This window comes from Triturus cristatus, chromosome 2_2 (genome assembly GCF_964204655.1).
Source record: "Triturus cristatus chromosome 2_2, aTriCri1.1, whole genome shotgun sequence".
NCBI classification, from domain to species: domain Eukaryota; kingdom Metazoa; phylum Chordata; class Amphibia; order Caudata; family Salamandridae; genus Triturus; species Triturus cristatus.
The window spans coordinates 540,159,100-540,180,215 of record NC_140582.1 but is presented as its reverse complement, the minus strand read 5'-3'; the positions used below and the strand labels follow the sequence as shown (position 1 = coordinate 540,180,215).

The 21,116-nt window shown below is 48.6% G+C and overlaps 1 protein-coding gene across 7 annotated transcripts in view; it reads right to left on the bottom strand.

Moving 5' to 3' along the window:
- TRIM2 (tripartite motif containing 2) overlaps positions 1-21,116 on the bottom strand; it is a 403,084-nt gene that overhangs the window by 50,148 nt on the left and 331,820 nt on the right. For all 7 annotated transcript variants that reach the window (XM_085641682.1, XM_085641686.1, XM_085641683.1 and 4 more), the window contains one exon: positions 8,746-8,816. In XM_085641682.1, coding sequence (XP_085497808.1) covers positions 8,746-8,816 — 71 coding nt within the window. The remainder of the gene's footprint in view (positions 1-8,745; positions 8,817-21,116) is intronic.

The window sequence follows — 21,116 nt, the reverse complement described above, 5'->3', positions numbered from 1 at the left end:
AAAGCAAGCAGCAACAATGGCGATTTTCTTCTACAGTGTAGGAGGTGCAATCTAGAGATAACGCCCTTTTTTCCAGAATCCCCCAGGGTATGGTGTTGCATCTGTCATTCACTTCTGTAGGACTGAACTACCACTAGTGTGGCTCAATAGCACTGCCTTCGACTCTATGGTACTGGCAGAACTAGGGTTGAGTGATTGCATTTGGAGTGTGTTCCATGTAGGAAAAGTCAATGTGGTATCTGACATTCTGAGGGGTGCTTAGAACTTGGTACATCAAATGTAACCCCGTGGGTACATCTGGAGAAATCAATAGCTAAAGTTGTGCTTGAGATGATAGTTTGCTTTGAGGTCCTTGACTGGGTTTGTGGGATTGACTGCATAATTCACCACTAATCCCTATGGGTTCCGGAGTAGCCTGCTACTCGCCAAGAAAGTGCTTTAACACCCCATTAGGGGTAACAAGCGCTACATAAAAGCAAACCTTGTTTCCCTCTTCTATCACTCCGCTATCCTTCTCTATCCAAATAAATGACTAATATCAACCACTCAAACTACTTTCATATTTCACTATACTAATTCACCACTAATCCTTTATGGGTTCAGGAGTAGCGTGCTACTCGCTGAAAAAAAGCACTTTAACACCTCATCAGGGGTAACAAGCGCTATATAAATGCAAACCTTTTTTCCCTCTTTTATCCCTCTATCCTTCTGAATCCAAATAACTGACTAACCTATCCACCACTCATATTACTTTCATATTTCACTATACTAACTCAACACTAATCCTTTATGGGTTCTCGAGTAGCATGCTACTCTCCGCAAAAGCGCTTTGCCGCTTCGTCAGAGGTAGTAAGCGCTATATAAATGCAATTACAATATAATACAATACTCTACGAGGCCCTTAGCTCAGTGAGCAACAACCCATCTTCATTCAATGCTTGTTCATCTCTATCAGGGCACACGTCTGCTCCAAGCAAGATCTTATTTTCCGCATCCAGGGCTCGCAGGGATGGAGAAGCCACTATTGAAGCTAATGCCCATCCTTATTTTGGAAGCATGATTTGTCCAACCCAGTCATTTGGCTTATTTATCCATTAACACTTCTGTGAGAGTACTTTGGGAGTCAATGAAGGTGCACAAGACCCTGAAGACAGCTGGGACCACTAGGTCTGGTTTTGTGATATCTCCTTTTTCAGGCTCACAATGCACACACAACTTGACACTGATGTGGGTTCACAGCCCATTGGCATTATACCTCTTTGCAGAATACTTTATAGCTCCAGACATTCTAGTTTCTGATCCTGCAAGGTGCCAACAGAGAATGCATCTCTGTCGTTTTATTTAGCCCCATTGGAATGAAGAGTTTGCCAAGTGATTCTTCAGAAAAATCATGGAATGGCAGGTGGAGGTCAGAGAGTCCCACCACAGGCTACTGATGTTCCACAAGAGCCCACTGCACCCTTTATAACTGCCCAGGGAATTCAGAACAGATTTTTGAAAAACTGTTTCTTCATCCTAGCAGACCTTGACAGATAAGCTGAGGCTAGGTTCTAGAAACAGAGGAGCTCATTAAGGCACAGAGAATGCAGAACAGAAAATTCGACTGGAGTCTTTGAATACAGATTAACCCTGGGCGGACAACTACGCTACGCTCGTGAAGTTTGCATATTTTGTGTTACTTCGAGCTACGTGAATTGCACGTAGCACAGTGCAAAATCGTGTAGCGTAGTTGGCATTTTTTGCTCGCTCGCGGTCCTCAACGTCAAGTTGGCAACTGCGAGCGAGCAAAATGACATCCCGGCGAGACTTTTTCCTCGTTCCCGATCAGCAACATCAAGTTGCCGATCTCGAGCGTGGAAAATAAACCTCCCGGCGAGATTCTCAACATGGGGAGGTCAGGTTTCTCATTGCAAGTGGTCGCGTATGCTCGTGACCGCTCGCGATGAGAAACTACCAGTCCGCGTTGAGAAAGCTGCCGCTTGAGTAAAAATCTACTCGAGCGGCAGAAAACGACAGCTCGCACAGTGCAAGATGCCGTTTCCAATGATTGCACAGTGCGGACAAGCATCTGGCACTGTGCAATCATCGCGAACAGCGCACTACGCAGTCCGCGTAGTGGTATGCGTATCTCACGTAGTGCGAAGTGCACTTCGCGTAGCTACTCGTAGCGCTACTACACGAAATACGCCCAGGGTTAATACAGATGCCTTTCTGTGTGCATTGATTGACTAGAGTTACAGCTGCACCAGGGAAAGCTAGATTTAAAATCGATGACTTTCTCTCACTGGACATCAGATTGTGAAAGCTACACTTAAACTCTAGACTTTCTATAACTGGAAATCAGATGGCAAAAGCTAGACTTATACTGGAGGTCTTTCTCTCACTGGACATCAGATAATTGTTTTCTTTGCTTGCTCTACCGTTGCTGGTGAGAAAAAACCCAGAGTGCTCAATCTATCATGAAATTCATATGGGCGTGATGGCTCATGGACCCAGTATCTGTCTCCATTACATGTTCTTATCAGGCATTTTCTTCAAGGTTGATGCCTTTAAATATGTCAATGTTCTTAAACATGGGTTTTTTAGCAGGGGCAAGAGGAGTTGAAGACTTGTAGAAGAGGAAGGCAAATGAAGACATCGATGATGATTACAAGGGATAACTGGTGTTTTAAGATTTGTGAATTTGAAATATTTTAAGTTACTACACATGGTTGATACTATTATAGTGGATGATGGAGAAATTCTAAAATGCTTCAGATATAACCCGGATGAAGGTATTTTCTAGCACACTGCATTTGTAATTTTGTGGAACGATAGTGAAAGCACCATAATAACTTTAATGTTCCCATAAATTGTAGGCTATTTGCTTATTACCACTTTTAGCAGCTTTGAGGCTTGTTGCCCGGATGTGGAAAGGAGAGTCTGCATCCACTAACAAGCATTAACAATGCCATCAGGTCTGGATTTAAAGGAATGATGCATGGTAATGTGAAGCATTAAACGTAAATAGCATGGTAATACATTTTTATTTCTAAGGAAGCAAATAACTGTAGAATAATACTGGTGTAGGTTAAAAGGTCAAGTGATAGTTGCACTGTCAAGCCAGACCTAATAACCCATGGAGGTTAATGGCTGCCCTCCTCCCAATCGGTGCTGCTGCCAGGCAAAACAACTTAAATTATCTAGTTATTTTAACACAAACACAACCGCGAGTATAGTTCAAAAATATGGATTCAGCCATGAGGGGCCGCTGTTGCCTCACTAAGGCTCCCTCTCAACATATGGCAACTCAATTCACATGCATTCATCTGCATACTAGTGAACAGGAAGGTCCTGATACCGATAGCTTACTGGGAATCTTATATTGTGTCCCGTTTTTCCTCGCCAAGGCTTCTTTACTCATTAGGGCTTCACCCAGGAGAGAGGCCAGCGCAGTTTGGATCAGACTGAGTGGAATGCGTTACAACCAGGAGGAAGAACTAGACCCTGGGAAATTAAGATTTACCCGTAAATGGTCAGGGCAATATTTCTCGTTGCTCCATCAAGAACAGACTTTGGTTACATCCATTTGATGCGCCACCTATGTTTGACCCTAACACGGAGACAGGAATCGCTGTTGGTAGGTAAACTAAAATATTCTGCGGTCTGACGACCAGTGGCGGCTCCTCCGCTAAGGCGGAGGATTTTCGCCTCACTGCTTTTTAGCAGTGAAATAAAGGGAAAATAACATGATAATACCTTGCATTATTTTAATTTTATTTTTCTCCTACTTCCGCAGCTTTGCGTGAGCGGGCTGGGGCAGGGGAGGAGTGGTAGCCATCTCCTAAGTGCGCAATGACTGCTTAGCCGGCCCTCTCGAGCCAGCCAAACAGTCTTGGGCACTTTGCATGTTCTCCATGCAGGTTGCATTACAGCCTGCGTGGAGAACATGCCCAGGCTCCCAGTCAGCATCTGAGCGCAGAAGCACGGCGCTCAGAGCAATCACAACACTGCTAAGACAGCATAGTGATTGGCTGACTGGGAGCCTGGGTGTGTTTCCTGTTCAGGCCATCGAGGAAGGACTACGGAGGAGAGACGTGGCGAGGAAGCGGCAACAAGGTACGTTTTTAATTTTATTCTTTAATATGTGCTCCCCCCTCCGCTCCCCTGTAATCCGTGCTGGCCGCAGCTGCTGACGACTACCCTAAACTTATAATCATTTACAAGTGTAAGCAGGTGGTTCACGTGGCCTCTGGGGCTAGGAAATGGCAAGCCGTACCCAGAGCCACTGATGAAGTTTTAGAAGCTCACTTAAAATTTGCAGAACGTGAGTGCTGCTGTCATTTGGCTTGGCTACCATCCTGCCAATAATGGGGTCCCTCCACCTCCTTTAGGGGCAGTAGAACAGCGAGGTTTCTGACAGTAGGGCCTCAGCACAAGGCTAAGCCATAAGAAACCTATGACCAGAGGCGCTTCCTCAACAGAACCACTGAATTAGTACGTTGTAAGCTTCGTCCTATTTATGGCACCAATACCAACATACATTCTTCCTGCCTGGTACTGCCGCGAGAAATATTTTAAATGCAATCAGAAAAAATCGGTGAATTGGAACAAAGACACAACAGGTCTACCAGGAGGGGATCGTTGGGGTTTATGAATTTTAGGTAAAACCGATCTTGTCTACAACGCAAATGGCTGTTAGCGGTCCATAATTGCCAAGGACACCCCTCCTGGTATGTTGTAGAATCCAGAATCACAATGGCCCAAATCTTAGACAAGAACCAACTAAGAGATTACAGGAGCTCCTAGAGGAAGCAAAGGATTCCAAGTGGATTACTGCATTATGAGAGAATCCAAAGATTCCCAATTTTAGTTTTACCTAAAACTGAACTGCTCCAAAATTATTGACTATTAGAAACATGCAGCAGCTCTAAGTAAACAATTGGCAGTAAGGCACTGAGAACATACTAACTTCAGTACAATATTCAAAAGCATGTCTGATTGCATTAACCTGAATGTTTCTTCTCTGTCATTAAATATATGTTTTTGTGATTTAAAGCTTTACAGATGTTGGCAACAAGGGTTAAGCCAAATTGAGTGTGGACCAGCATTTGTACTATTGTTTTATTGTATTCTTGTTATGTCTTTAGCGCACTTTAACCTGCAGAGATATATGGTTCAGAATTTAGGTCCTGATGAATGCCATACACCTCCTTGTATGGTCAGTAAGATTGGGAGAAACATGTTGACCCCATTGTCACGTACAGGGTGAAGTCATGTCCCCTTTCCCCTTTTTTTATTGTGCTCCCCCCGTGGGACACTCATCAAAGTCAGGAGATTGTCCGATGAGAGCCATTTTTAACCTCACTTCCACTGCTCTCTGTTGCAATCTGCGTGCCTACACCACATAGCCCTCATTGGTGTAACCTCGCCAAAACCATTCAAGAGCTCCTTTCTAATCCTGGGAGAGTTGTAACCCAGACCACTAATACACTTTGTAAGTGGTATGAGGAGGAATCCGATGATGAAGCATGCCACCCAAAGGTGGGTGACGGATTCCATCCTTAAATTCAGATTTATTTCTTCTTCACACAGTACTAACATGATCCAGTTATTGATTACTTTGATCAGACCCCCGCATTCTTTGTGTGTTTGATTACTTTTGAGGGTAATGCAGGTTGGGTATTTAAATACTCCCCATTTGCCCTCTTTGTGTTGGTTAAAATGGTGATTCACTTTTCTGACTGTCAAGAATCAGCAGGCAATGGGGCGTTTGAGACGTGTTGTTGAACATTCATGCAGTCATTCTTTAGGACTGTAGCTGACCGGCCTTTGGAAGCTGGGGCGCAGTGGCTTACAGAGACGCTTAAGCTTAAGGCGTGGGGCTTCCAGGTCATGATTGGCAGCGGCACTATTTAAACACCAGTTAGGCAAATGGACGTTACTTGCTGGAAACCTGAAGCACAGATGATAGAGCCTGGTGATATGAATTTCCCACAGGACAGATTACATTTGAAATTGCATAGCAAATAAAAATTCCACTGCTTGTATGCAAGAGTTTACCCTATATTTAATTAAGATTGGTTTTGAAAAAACAACGTCTTTGATACAGAAAATGTAAACAATCCAACAATATATGTAAATGTATACACTTGTCTATACGTCTGCATCACAGCTGCAAATACACTCACCTTCTTGAAAAACTTTACACCCTCTCGTTAGGAACACAATAGATGTAAACCTATTCTGAATGTTAATACTACATTTCCATCTATAGATTTAGTAAGTCTGAAATATATGGATGGGCGTTGATTTCTGCCATGAAGCTTATGCTCATAGATTGTCCCTTGAAAACATCACATTACTGTACATAATAATATTCAAGACAGTCCCACGTTGTACTAAGGTTGACTAAACATTTGATTGTGTACGCTATGCAATCTTTAAGTCTAAATTATTAATTTTAAAGCTAGGTTCATAGATTTGGTAAGTATTTTTTTACATCATGCACACACATAGGTTTTCCTTTGTTTTAATTAGAATTCATTGTTTTTGATGTGACTGTGCCATTTTTTACCTACCTGAAAACAGTGTACCTTGACTTTCAAACAGGGACTGTAAGTAGAGAGTCCTTTCTCTTTTTGTCCTGATGAAACTGTCCAGCTTAACTGATTGCACTGAAACATGACTCCTCCTCATTTGGGTGACTGCTTTTAATTTTGCGCTAGAAATAGCACTTAATAAATTACCAGGATGCTTTCTTGATGCAAGTTTGTGTTTATTTACGTACCTCGTTGATTCTATGATTTGTACTGTAAAATTAAGTGTGCTGTGGATGACAGTAAACACTACACACTTGGTTGCCAGGTTGCTTACCACATGCTTGTTTGACCACAACTTATGTTTGCTATGTGGGCTACAGAATCTCCCTACTTCTTGCATCAAAGTTACTTAAACAAGTCCAAGTTTCCGACCTCATGCATGCCCTTTATTTGTCAGCTAATGTCATTAGCCTCCGCCTTTACTTCAACATATAGGGAGAGAGGGAGTAAGTTGTGCCAGTATTAGGGCACTCACCTTTATATTCTTTACAGGCAGAGAAAGTGTATAGGAGGTATCTGTAGAGCCATCTTCTCCTTAGATCACCACTCACTAGAGTGACCACCTACCTCCAGGTCTTTACAGACACTGTTTCCAGTCATAGAATTTCATTTGATAAACTAATGCTTCATTGGTGTTCTAGTCTTGTTTTACTTCTATTGAAGTACTAAGACTAGCACATCTAAAATCAATGGTTTGTAGGTCAAAAGTTCAGTACTGGATACTGTGTCCATAATGGTCTGGAGTAGTGTGATCACCCTACCGCATACTGACTCGCAAACAAGAAAAGTCATAAAAGACGATCTGCATTTCAGGATGATGCTGGGCCATGAATGCAAGGTGTGCTCATGGGGTGTATTTTTGATTTGCATGGTGTGGGAATAGCACTCACTAATGCTCAATTCTCATACAGTAATGAAATGGTTTTCTAATTGTTTGCCAGATACTCCTATGGAACCCCTGATCCTTAATGTGTTGCTATGTTTCTCTAGTTCCAGGATTTTTCTCGTTTTACACGTTCAGATGAGGGTAAACCTGGGAATTTCCCTTGTTTCCTTTCTGAATACAGTGCTTAAATAAAGTCTAAAGTAATATTTATTGAAGTTAGGAGAAATACATAATAAAACTGTGACAAAGGGAGAAAGTAAGCATCAAGAACCTACAAGAGTGAGATAAAGAAATAGGATGTGTAGGGTGATGGAAGAAAGAGGCATGAGGTGGACCCAAAACTAGGCAATATTGATATTCGGCAACTCTGGTTTCTTGGGGTGCTTCCTTTGGGCTCCTAAGAAAAACGTTGGGCTCTTGCACTAGCCAGGATGGTTGGGGTTAGTGCTGTTATTTTCATTGGCGGAGGCTCTAGGATTCCAGAGATTAGACCACTGAATGTGGATATTGCCTTGGCCTTGTGGTGGAAAAGGCCCTTGAAGAGGTGGGTTTTGAGATCCCTTCTAAATCGAGTAAAATAAACCACAAATCATTCAACAGAGGAAACATAGCCTAAGTAACTTGAGTCTTTAAATGTGACAAAAAAGAAAAGAGGGAATGAAGGAGCTAATTACAAACCCACCTGAATGTTATACCAAAACTGAGAACTTTATAGATTTTCAGGAGATATGTGGTCTTTTTGAGGGGCAGAATAGATTTACAAGTATGAAAACCTAATCAAAGTCAATTACAAAAATATGAAATCCAGAATTACGTCTTTGCCATGCCTACAATTCTTCAAATGTTAAAACTGCTTTAAAAAAAAAAAAATGTTCAATAGAAAATAGACATTTTCTAAATCATTTACACCACTCCCAATTATTATGAGCTTTCACACCGAAATCTTTCAGATTCAGAACCGACAGTGTTAAACAAACTTTCAGTGTACAGTGTCTTTTATTTTGCTAAAATAATGTTAGAACGCTAAGCAGATGCGGTACCAAATCAGCATTGACAGCCAAACATTCATAAGACATATTGTTGAATCATTTTAAGCACACTGCAGACATACCACACTGCTAAGTGCAATCATGTTTTATCAGTGTTAGTGAACCCTCCTTCCTGACAAAATGGAACATTCATTTCAGATATGTGTTAGTTATTTATTAACCTAGGAACAGAACTGTGAGGCAGTATGCAGAACACAGTAGCTTGAAAACAGAAAGCCTGGCACCGTACCTTCACAGAGTGGTTGTGGAAGTCCGTCACAATGATTTCGTTGTTGTGGTTCACCGCTGCAAAATGAGGACCTAAGGAGAATGTAGTTAGAAAATGAGACTTTCAATACCAACCATATTATTCATAAGTAAAGCGGGTGGGAGAGAACTATTCAGTAGTAACAGTAACCATTCACCTGTGAATGTATCTTCCATTATGCATTTTTAACTTATAACATATCATTGGTCCCACTTTTTAGGCAAACTAATTAGGCAAAGAGCAATTGAGCTCTCACAGTAGCTGCTTATGAATTGTACACAATGTTTCTCAAGGTAACTGGGTGTTTTATTTTTGTATCAAAACTCCTATTACAAAACAGATTAACCTCAGAAAGATTTAAACTGAGCCAATCATCATTGATACAATTTAAAAAGCTGCTAATTTACATAAATCGATGCACCAGAGACATTAACACATTGTCCTATCTAAACAGGATACATAGATGTGTGTATAAGGTATTTCGATGGCGGAAACCTTGCTAGCCAAAACGCAGCAAAACATTGTACATGGTGAAAGACTAGCATAAAGCCAACAGGTAAGAGGAGATGGAGCAGGGTTGAAGATAGGTAATGCATAATGTTCTTTAAAGAGATGAGTCTTAAACTCTTTCCTAAATAGGAGAAGCGTTGCGGCAATCCTGATGGATACGGGGATGTTGTTTCCTATCCTGCGTGCATAGATTGACAATATATAGAGAAGCTGCAGTGCTCAGATGAAAATATGGTTACTGTTGATACTGTCAAAAATGGGATTCATAATTTAGAAGGAGGGCACCCCTACCAACTCAATAAATCCACTCTGATTAGGTCAAAGCACCGTTCTGAGAGAATTTCTGCTCAATTCCTGATAGCTAGGACTGAGGCAGCAGGCAATCCCAAGAGAAGTGCGTGCTGAAATCAATTAGCACAAACAATTTTAAAATAAGGTACACAAAACAATAAAATGCTCTAATCAATTTAAATGAATAGAGAAAAAATTAATGGGCAAAAAAACAACCAGATATTCAAAATAGGTTAAGGGAAACACTAAGGAAAAAGGCATCTAAAAAAATCAAGCACTATGGAAAAGCAACAATTTGTGGTGGACCAGGACCCAGTCACCATTTGAGGCTGGCTGCGATGGAGTGGAGATCGGCTACACAATGCGGATTATCCTAGTCAAAAGTGTTACCTTCCCATTTAGTCTCCCACTGCTATGAAAGCTTCTTCTGGTCAGTCCTTCAGCCCCTTGCCCCTCAGGGCAGGCTTCTGGGCACCAGGTCTCTCTACAGCTAGGTCTCCTGCAGAGGCTAGTCCTCTTTAGTCAGCTGGGACCTCTTTGAATCAGGAGTCCTTCTGTTTTAATTCTGTCTCTGAAGCAGTAGGCCTCCCACTTGACCCTTGGAGAGCAGTACCTGGGTACCAGTATAACGTAGGAGTCTTTGAGTCCCTGTGTCAAAACTGGGTTTCCCTCCTACTGTGGCTGGAGCCTGACTGTCTAGGAAAGCCCGGGGGGAGAATAGGAGAATCCCACCATGACATCTTTGAGTCAAAAGAGATAGAGCAAAAGATACCTTTTGGTCTTCTAACTGTTCCTGTTCTCCTGTATAGCTAATCCCTGCTGAGTGGTCAGCAGTAAACACCAATTGCCCTTTCCTGGACCCAGAGGCGAGTCGTTGTCCTCTGAGCCAGAGTCAGTAAGTCTCCCAGTGAAAGATATATATTCCAGCTCTGCTAGTGTGAGGGGTGGCAGAACTATCTTTCCTTCCTACTTTGGTTGGAAACTGGCTGTCTGGGAGGGGCATGGGAATTAAAAGTTGAAGCCCTCCCTGGTATCTCCAAGTCAAGAGCAGAAATGCTATAGCTGCACTTTGGAATGCCAACTACTCCTGTCCACTTCCAGATACCTAATCCCTGCTATGAGGTCAGTAGTCAACACCGATTTACACTTTCTGGTCTCAGGGGCATGCCATTGTCCAATGAGCCAGGCTTGTTATCTATTGCAGCCAAGGATATGTTTTCTGCTCAAATCGTGTGATGTAGGGCAGAGCTGGTTTTAAGTGAGCTTTGGCTCAGGCAGCCTAAAGTACATTTTTACAAAGTTACTTTTTGGCTTAAGTTATAAAAAAAATTGATTTCACCATTACGTCAGTTTTAAACACTAAGCAGGAGGTAACTTTGAAGCATTTTTCAAGCTCTTTCCTACGTAAAGATGAAAATAAAATATTTATTTCCACCTAGGACTATTAGGGAAATGTCTAGCCAGGCCTACACAGTGAAATAGCTTTGGGATTTGATTCACTGTGAGGGCACACTAACCCCCATATGCAGTGTGCTCTATTTGTATGATTTGAACATGCACAAAAGGTGGATTTGCTACAACAATTTGCCATTATATTAGATCAACCAATCTTCCATAAGGTCATCCTGAACTTAATGAAAGCTTCCTGCACACCCTCTCAGAATGTGAGATTCAATCAATCAATCATATAACTTTATTTCGATCACAGAGATCTTAAAAAGTACATGGCACAGCACTGGTTAAGACAATAAAAAGATAAAAACCGTTATTAAAAGGGGACAAGGCTTCCATAAGGACAGTTTAAAAGGTACATAAAACAATTCATCCGATACATTTTAAATGTGTGATCCAAAGTGCATGCCAATATTTGGCCAAGCCAAAGACTATTACCCTACGGGTATCAGTAGATAAAAATTCTCAGTACCTCAAGTTAGTGGCCAGGACCAATTAGTTTACACAGGGGAATGATCCACTTGCCCCTCAGAGTTTTATAGGGGGGACAAAAGAATGACAAATGAACTATAAATTCAGAACTGGCCTTGCAAGATGGACAGAGGGAACATTACTACGCCACTTGTTAAAAAACAGTTTGCAGGGTAGTCTTATTTTTGATAATCAACTTTATTGTATTTAAAGAGAACAAGAAATTCATTGGCAGCAAATCAGACACATTATACACGCACAATGCAATCCTTAAGAATGACAGAGATCTATAAAAACAGTCATGAGATGGGTAGACCACCAGCTTATATATGACCACATACAAGATAGACATGACAACCTCAGGCCCGCAGTAGATTAAACCATTTGCCCCAGATTCTGCCGAAGAGTTCAGGACAACCCCTAGCTTTGAAAAGAGGCTCCTCCTGGGTACCGCACCAGTCCACCCCCCTTCTCCATCTCCGCACTGTGGGGGATTTAGCTTGGGACCAGAAAGCCGCGATGTTGCGTTTTGCCACCGCCAACGCCGTTCCCAGGAAACGCTCATCAGCCCGGGATCCATCAAGGCCGTCAAACACCCCCAGGAGCATGCGCAGCAGGTCGTGGGGTACATCCCACCCAAGGGCCTGCGTGAGCTCGAGCTCCATCCCCGCCCAGAATGGCGCAAGGGCAGGACATTGCCATACCATGTAATAAAAATCAGCCGGGGTCTGTTGGCAGCGCGTGCAGGATGAGGAGGGCCACAAACGAGCTCTGTACAGGCGCGCGGGGGTGAGGTATGCCACATGGAGATAATAGAGCTGGACTAGCCGCAGGTTGGAGGAGGTCGTCAGTATTTTGGGGGCCATAAGGGCGTCCCTCCAATCCGTGTCCTCCAGGGGACCCAGCCAGCGCGATGGATGTCCAGGACCGCGGGGCCGTTGTTCACTAGGGAGCGATAGATCTCCGTCACCCCCCCCTCTCTACCCAGGTTTCCCATCATCACTTGGGCCTTTAGGTGGCTGAATTCTGGGAAGGATGTGGGGGAGGGGATGTGGACCTGAAGGGCATGTCTGAGTTGTAAATACTTGTAGAATTGGGAGGAGTGGAGGCAATAACGGTGCTGTAGGTCTGCAAAGGATCTGACACGGTCCCCCACCCAAACGTCTCCCAGAAGCGAAATCTCTATGAGGCCCCACCTGCGAAAGTCCTGGAGAGAGGAGACCTCTGCCAGCCACGTCCCATTCCACAGAGGCGTCTGTCTGGTCAGTTTCTGGTTCCACTTTACATGTCTTAGCGCGGCACGCCAGGCATCAAGCACCGCCCTGGTGACAGGGGGAAGAGCATGCGGCACTGGGCTCCCATACAGATAGGCTTAGAGCTGCGAAAAATCGCCCGCAAACCAGTCGTGGATCACGATAAGCTGTGTGGCCAGGTAGTAGAGGTGAAGACTAGACACCCCCATGCCCCCGTTGTACGGTGGTATGTGGCAGTGCGCCAGAGACATTCGCGGCCTCTTTCCTCCCCATAGAAAGCGGGTAAGGACCCCGTCCAGCTCCCAGAACCAACTCCCTGGGAGATACAAGGTAACATTCTGTATTATGTACAGGAAGCAGGGGAGGACCATCATTTTGAAAAGGGCACTTCTGCCAAGGGGGTTGAGAGGGAGAGATTGCCAATTCTTAAGGTCCGCCTTTGCCCTAGTAACTAGAGGGGTGATATTCAAGGCCCACTCAAGCTCCGTATGTAGAGCAATCCATTCCTCCAGGTACATAAAAGTTTGCCTACGCAGGGGATGGATATTTGCCAATCGAAGCACGCACGTGATGGGTGCAAGGGGACCAGCGTGGACTTTGCAGAGTGGAGCCTGAGCCCAGAAATTTGCTCGAAAAAAGCCTTGAGAGCATCCAAACATCTCGGGCCAGAGCACTCAGGATCCGCCAGAAAGAGGAGAACGTCGCCCGCGTATAAGGCTATTTTGTCAATCTGGGTCGGATCCCAGGCCCAACCCCGGATGAGGGGGTCTTGGCGGATGAGGCAAGCCAGGGGTTCCATCGCCAGGGCAAATAGAAGCAGAGAGAGCGGACAGCCCTGGCGAGTGCCCCTCTGGATAGGGAATGGCTCCGAGAGCACGCCGTTGATGAGTACCTTAGCCCTAAGAGCAGAGTACAGGACCCGGATGAGACGTCGGAACGCGGGTCCGAGACCCATCCTCTCCAACACGTCCACCAGATAACCCCAATCCACCGTATCAAAGGCTTTCTCGAAGTCTAGGAAGAGCAGGGCCAGATACGGGGTGAGGCGGTGACGGTGTGCCAGAGCGAGGTGGAGGCGGCGTATGCTGTGCCTAGTACCCCGGGCAGGCATAAAGCCGCATTGGTCAGGGTGCACCAGCGTTTGCAAGTGGGGGCAAAGTCTCTGAGCCGCCACCGTGGCAAAGAGTTTGATCTCCGTACTAATGAGGGAGATAGGGCGGTAGTCTGCACAAGCAAGGGAGGGCGGCTGCGTCTTTGGAAGGACTACGATAGTGGCCACCTCTGTCTGAGGCGGGAAGGACCCCGCCTCCATTATATGGTTGAACAACTCCACCAAGTACGGAACCAAAGTGTCCCGGTAGGTCGCATAGTACTCCTGGGGGTAACCATCGGGCACGGGCGTTTTGCCGGAGCGCAACAGTGAAATAGCCCCATGTATCTCTTCTGCTGAGATAGGGCGGTCGAGAGATTCAGAATCCGTCGGGGAAAGACAGAGCAATTGGGTCCCAGTGTCAGCCAATAGGGCCGCTAGGGAAGACTGGGGGGCTCGGGCAGTGTAAAGCGTTGCGTAGTAGCCGGCGAACGTGTGAGCAATGGCCCGGGAGGTGACGCAAGGAGCCCCCCCTTCACCCCGGATCTAAGGAATATTACGGTTGGCCCTGGGATAGGACCCTAAATTATGCAACAGTTGGCCATTTTTGTCGCCCCAGCCATACACGCGTGCGATGAGGAGCGCCAGAGCGTTTTGGCAGATTCCAGTGAGAGCTGACAGATCTCGTCCCGGATCAAAGTGAGCTGTCGAGTGGAATCGGCATCATCATGGTCAGTTTGGGCGCCTTCCAGCCGTGCGGCCTGGGCTTCCAGCCGAGCCAGCCGGGCGGATTGCTCCTTACGCTTCGCACCAAACCTCTCCCCACCCCTCGCATCACAGCCTTGCCATCCTCCTACAAGGTCCCCGGCGAGGAGACCGAGCCCACATTGGTGGAGAAGTAATGTTTCAATTCTCGCCCGAGGGATTCAACAAAGTTCGCATCCTGCAGGAACCAGGCATTCATCCGCCATACCGTGCGGGTGCCATTAAAGGGGTTACCGAGATGGAGGGAGACGGGGGAGTGATCTGAGATGCCCCTCGGTAAGATCGCGGCCCCGGACATCAACTGACAGTCTGTGGCAGGTAACAGAAGCAGGTCAATACGAGAGTGTGTGTGGCGGGCTGCTGAGGTGTGCGTGTACTGTTCCTTACGGGGATTCCACACTCTCCAGGTGTCACAGAGGCCCAGGGCGGAGGACCAGTCAGATAGTCGCTTTGCAGAAGACAAACGGGAAACCGATGGGGTGCTCGTCTTGTCACGCATGGGCTGCAGGACCGCATTAAAATCACCCCCAACCACCGTCAGACCCTCTGGAAGGGAGGGGAAAACCAGCGTTAGTTGGTGAAGGGTAGAGGCCAGGCTGGCGGGAGGAATGTAGGTACACAGAAGATTGAGGGGATGCCCCTCGATCATGCCCGTCAGGGCCACATACCGGCCCAGTGAGTCAGTTTCGGCCTGTGTCAAGGTGAAGGGAAGTCCCTTCCAGAGCAGTATGGCCACCCCCCGGGAGCCTCATGTGAAACCAGAGTGCCAAACCCTATCAAACCCGTTTCGGGCGAGGAAGTTACATCGGGAGCCCAGGAGGTGCGTTTCCTGCAGGAGCCGGATATCTGGGGCATGCCGCTGGGTGCTGCGAAGAACCGCAGTACGTTTAATCCGGTCCAGTAGACCGTTAACATTCCAGGAGAGGATGTGTAGGGTCCTATGTAGTGTAGACGCCATCCTGTTGGGTGGTGTGTGGGAGGGAAAACAGCTGCGCGGGCACCCGCAGGACCCAAGGGGGACAATGATCCGTGCCTGAGGCCTTTGCGCAAGGGGCGCATGGGCTGGTGAGTTTCATGTCGTCGTCGAAGGCAGTTGTGCGTGGGCGTCTACCAATGAAAACAAGGAACAGCGGCCCGTGGGCGGCTAAAAACAACAAACATTCGGAAGACAATGGTCCTTCCCCCCTCCCATTCTCCCCAACTCCCCCCCACCCTACACTTCTGAAAATGAAGCATCTGTCGCCCTGGAAAGAAAACAGTTCAAAACAACAACCTCGCAAACAGACAAGGTGCTAAGCTAAAACGGTTAGCGAAACAAGAACCTGATGAAGATGGACCCCCCTCCTTATGTACGGATACAGATTCACCCTCCGCTGCCATTACACCCAAGACTACATGCATTAGGGGTTGCAAGTAAGTCCAGAGAGTGGAAGAAGAAGTAAGTAGTTCTTAATGTGTGAGCCCCGGGATCAGGCCCCCCCCCCAACCAGTACAAGTGGGATGAATGTGACACGATAGCTGCCAGCGGGCCAGAGACTAAGTTAGAGAACTGGTCCAAACACCGGCAGCAATACTGAGGCCGTGTTGCCTCTGCCTGAGAGATTGAAGGAGCGGTCATGCACCAGAGCTTAAGAGGCAATTTAGGAAGTGTTTGATGCCAGTCTCTTTCAGGCTGTTGCATCGTCACTGGATCGTGGAGCGCCGGGCTCCTGGAGAGGTCAGAGTCGGATACTGCCTGACGTAAAGCCTCTGTGGGGCCCGGCTTACCACTCAAGTCCGGCAGCATGGTAGGCGGGCCGGGGGAACCGGAGCCCCAAGTCGAAGCCCGGTAGAGAGGGGGTGCCCAGACGACACACCCGGCAACGGGGATGTCCCCCCCCCCCGCGGTCGTGTTTCTTACGGGACCTGGTCCGGCGTCTCTGAGGCCTGGGCGCAGTTGGGAGCGTCCGTGAAGGGGCCCGATGCACGGGGGTGGAGGACGACCGATCCAGGAGGGGTCGCTCCTCCGTGAGCCAGGTCCAAGCCGCCTGAGGGGTATCAAAGAAGATCGTTTGGTTTTGAAAGAGGACCTTGAGCCGGGCCGGGAAGAGAAGGCCGTAGCGAAGACCCATGTTCCGGAGTTTCTGTTTTACCTTGTCATAGGTTCGCCTCTGAGCCTGCACCTCCCTGGTGTAATCCGGGAAGACCATGATTCGGACATTCTGAAACTGCAACGGGCCCCGTGCTCTGGCCGCACCTAGGATAGTGTCTCTGTCCCAGAAGTTGAGGACCCTGAGGATTATGGGTCGGGCAGGGGCTCAAGGTGGAGCCTTGGGAGCCAGGGAGCGATGGGCCCGCTCGACGGCAAACCAGGGCAAAAGGGAGTTCTCAGGCATCCACGAGCGCACCCAGGTTTCCACAAATGTGTCCACTCGACCCTGTTCCACTCCCTCAGGAAATCCCAAAAGGCGGAGGTTGTTGCGCTGTGACCTATTTTTAGCATCCCCAGCCCGGCGGTGGAGCTCCGAGGTCTGGGTCTGAAGACGCGCCACCTGGGTCTTAAGTTGGCCGATGTCGTCCTCCGCTGTAGAAATACGGGCCTCCGCCTCCGTGACTCGAGCCGTCGCGTTGCGCAGATCCTGACGACGGAGAGCCATGTCGACCCTTACTTCTTTGATCTTATTTTCGACAGATGTTTCTGATGCGCCTATCGCTTGCAGGATGGTGGTGAGGTGGCCCCCGGGGGTGCCCGACCCGCTGGGCGCCCCGACGCCAGGGTCTCTGTCCGACGTGGTGAATTGGTCCATTTTCGTTTGGGTTTGGGGGGCCGAAGCCTGCAGGGTGTGACTCTTGCCCATGGCCACCAGGGCCGGGTCCTATCAACACAGGCTGGGCGAGCAAACTGCCCGCGGAGGAGGAGGGGGAGCTGTCGACACCCAGACCGTCGATACTCCGGTCCAGGCGCCCAAGATCCCCACCGGGCCCCGAGGAGACAGGCCCAGTTCGACGAATCAAGCGCTGCGATAGACCGTGGGCAACGTTTCAGTGGAAAATTGCCACCCCTTCAGGCGACTACTGCGGCAGCAATGTCCAAGACCGGTCCCCCCGTCCAAGCGTCCAAGGGGGAGCCTCAAACTCCTACCATCCGGTCTGAGGACGCACCCCTCGACTGGGAGCGCGGTGTGAAGGGAAGCGAGGCCCGTAAGTCCAACAAGGGGAGGGCAGGAGGCGCCGTCTCGCCGCCACCCGATACGGTGGCCGAGTTCCACACCAACGCCCCTCTCTGGAGGCCTCCACCGGCCGAGGGTCAAGGGAAACACCCCCAACCCCCAGCTCCTGAGAGCGCCGGAAGCGCTGGTGTGCTCACAGGACGTCCCACAGCGCAGGAAAGCGGGCCCAGGCGATCGCAACCAGTGTTGATAAGGGAGCTAACCAGTCGCCGGCCCTGATGGAGGATGGAAGGATCTGGTCTCAGACTGTAGGGGGAGTGGAAGCGTAGGGTGACAATGGAGGGAGAGGAGGGGGGGTGGGGGCACCAAGTCACCATTCCGCCCAGCCACCCGACGTAGTGGCCTATCCCCAACCCCCAACCCCACTCACCAGGGCCCGCCACGGCACAAGCAGCGGGCCTCTCGACTCGTCTCTGTAGCAGCCAGCGCCCCCGGGAGCCCGATCAGGCCCCCAGCCTGACCCAGGGCCCGCCCTCCGCTACCCGTTCTGGTAGCCGAAAACAGCGCACCCCCAGGCCTCCTGGGCCCACCAGTGGCAGGCGGGAGGGGGGGAGGCTCCGTAAGCACCGGCCAGGGGACCAGCAGCGAAGGCCAAGTCGTGCTCCACCACCCCACAGGCCAAAAGTCCACCGCAGGCCTGAAGCAGGCCCCGGCATTCCCGGGGCCAACTGCAGGGATCTGTGAGTGAGGCCCCCCAGGCAGTGACGACGGGTCGGCGCCCGAAGTAGTCTATGGCCACGGGCCCCCACTGATAGTTGAACAAGTCTGGGCCGAGGGGGGAAGGAAGGGCGCCAAAAGAATCAAGGCGGGAAGGCCGCCGCGAGGGTGGGCCAAGACCCACAGCCCCGGCCGTCCAGGACTCCCCAATGTCAGCCCTGGCCAGACGTTCTCTCTCCTTCAGCTACTTCATGGTCGATGCCGGGCAGACAGAGCAACCATTCTCCAGCCCCCCCTCCAGCAGCAGCGATGACACCAGTCAAGTCCGCTGCAGCCCCGCAGGCCGCACTCCCCCGCAGTTCAGGCCTCGCCACGCGGGGAAATGGATGCAAACACTCAGCTGCACTCGGGAGACCCACTGGGCCCGCAGGCCCCGGGCGTGGCCCCGTCACAGGTCAGTCCTCCCCCGACACCGCTGCCCGACACTGGCAGCCGAGCTCCCACACGCCCCCGGCTCCGAACTCACCGCACTCAGGCCGACGGGCCCGGACAGGCACCAGCCTCTGCACCTCGGCGCAGAGACAGCCGCTCCCCGCAGTTCTCGGCAGCAACAATGGAGAATCTCGCCCTGAGCGCCCGTCCGCCAACTCCGCCGTCTCAGCCGCCGGGCGAGCCCTTCCATGGAAGAGTCAGCAGCGTCCATGCTCCGCTGTGCTGGAGCGGGATGCCGGCGGGGCCACCATTTTGTAGTTACAGCGTCCGGCCGGTGAGACAGAACCGGCTGATAAAGGCTCTATTCCTGGGCTCAGGCACTCCGGGGCTAAGCAGGTAAGGCACAGAGATTGCTGCAGCTAGAATCGAGGGTGGATGGCAGCGGATGGTGGCAGATAGAAGGCGGGTGACGGAGGGGGTCCAGAGCACTCTCAAAGTGCGACCGCCATCTTGACGCCTTCGGCCACGCCCCCTTGCAGGGTAGTCTTACATCAAAAATTGTATAAATAATTTACGTGACATGGGGGGAACAATTTCATCGATAGTTTCCTTATAAACTGGAGCAAATTTAAAATTAAGAGATCCTGAGTCAAGGTACCCACTGATTTGGCAATCTCCTTCCGCACTTTTGTTTCCCAATAAATCGCTTTGACTCTGCACTTTGGTATTAGGGACAGCCCTTCTGGATTATACCAGTACACCTCCATCCCTAGTCTCCTAAGTAGATCTCTTAAGGAGCTAAACCATGGGATGGAGATTATACTTGAGGCTGTTTCAGGAGGCCAATCATCACTGCTCGGTAAGGGGCAAGCTCTTCAACGGACCACAAATGATGCCACAACATTAATAACTTGTAGTCTAATTTATGGGCCACATGTCTTTGGGCCAGGTCCAGAAATATTGGAGTCAGGGGGGTGCTAGTGGGTAGGTTTAAAAGTGACGTTAAAAAACGACTTTCTGTGGTTGGAAGGCAATTTGTGTTCCCACTACCCCATAATTCTGCCTCATGAAGTGCCCCCCAGGACTTTGATATTATACATTTATAATGCTGGGGCCACTTTCTTGGAAACCGTACTTTTGTGAATTTTACTTATGTGGGCGGTCTGCTGGATTAGCGACATTTGTACTTTTTCAATGTGGGGAGACAATTTAGGGTAGGTGTTAGGCGGATGCCCAGATAGTCAAAGGCAGATACTTGCTCTAGGGTGCTACTTCCTGTATACATACATATTTTGGATGGTTTAGCAATCCCTTTAGGAAAAAATCATGTATTTTGTTTTGGCCTCATTTAATGCCAGACCCTGCTCATTGCCGAACCATATAAAGTCTTTCAATAGTTGTTGTAGGCCTCAAGGGCATTTGGAAACTAGTAGGGTATCATCGATGAAGAGTAGTGCAGGTACTCTTCTCTCACTTACTTTAGGGGCATCACACCCATCCCTATCTAGGAAGTCTACCACCCCATTGATGAGGTGTTAAAATAGGGTGGGCGCTAGGACGCATCGCTGTCTCACTCCACGTTGTATTGGAAATTGCTCTGTGAGTTGATTATTCTCCCCCCACCTGACTTGGGCTGTGTTTGATGAATGCAAGTGAATAAAAATTTCTAAAAGGTTACGAGGTAGGCCCATCTCTGCCACCACTCTCCATAGTTTTGTCGAGGTACCAAGTCAAATGCAGAACGTAGGTCCACAAAGGCAACATAAAGCTTTCTCCCTTTAATGGCAACCTCCCTCCAGTAGATGCACAGAACGCAAAAAACCTGGTCCAGCATATTAATATTGGCACAAAAGCCTGCTTGATGGTCGCTCAGGGTGTAGGACTCTGAAATCCAGTCATGGATCCTAGCCAATACCTGCTTGCAGAAGATTTTCTGCAAGGAATCGATGAGACTTATGGGTCTATAACTGGCCGGGTTAGCTCTATCACCCTTCTTATTAATAGTGATAATTTCCGCTATATTCCACGAGGGAGGGATGTTCATACCTGATGTGACGGCGTTGGTTAACATATTGATGAAAGGAGCCCAGACAGTTGGGTCCTCTCTTTACAGGTCATTTGGGATTCGGTCAGGACCAGGGGCTCTAGCTGGAATACAGGAGCGGACCGCTACTTGGGTTTCCTCCAGAGAGAACACCAAGCCTTTGACAACTCCAGACGAGG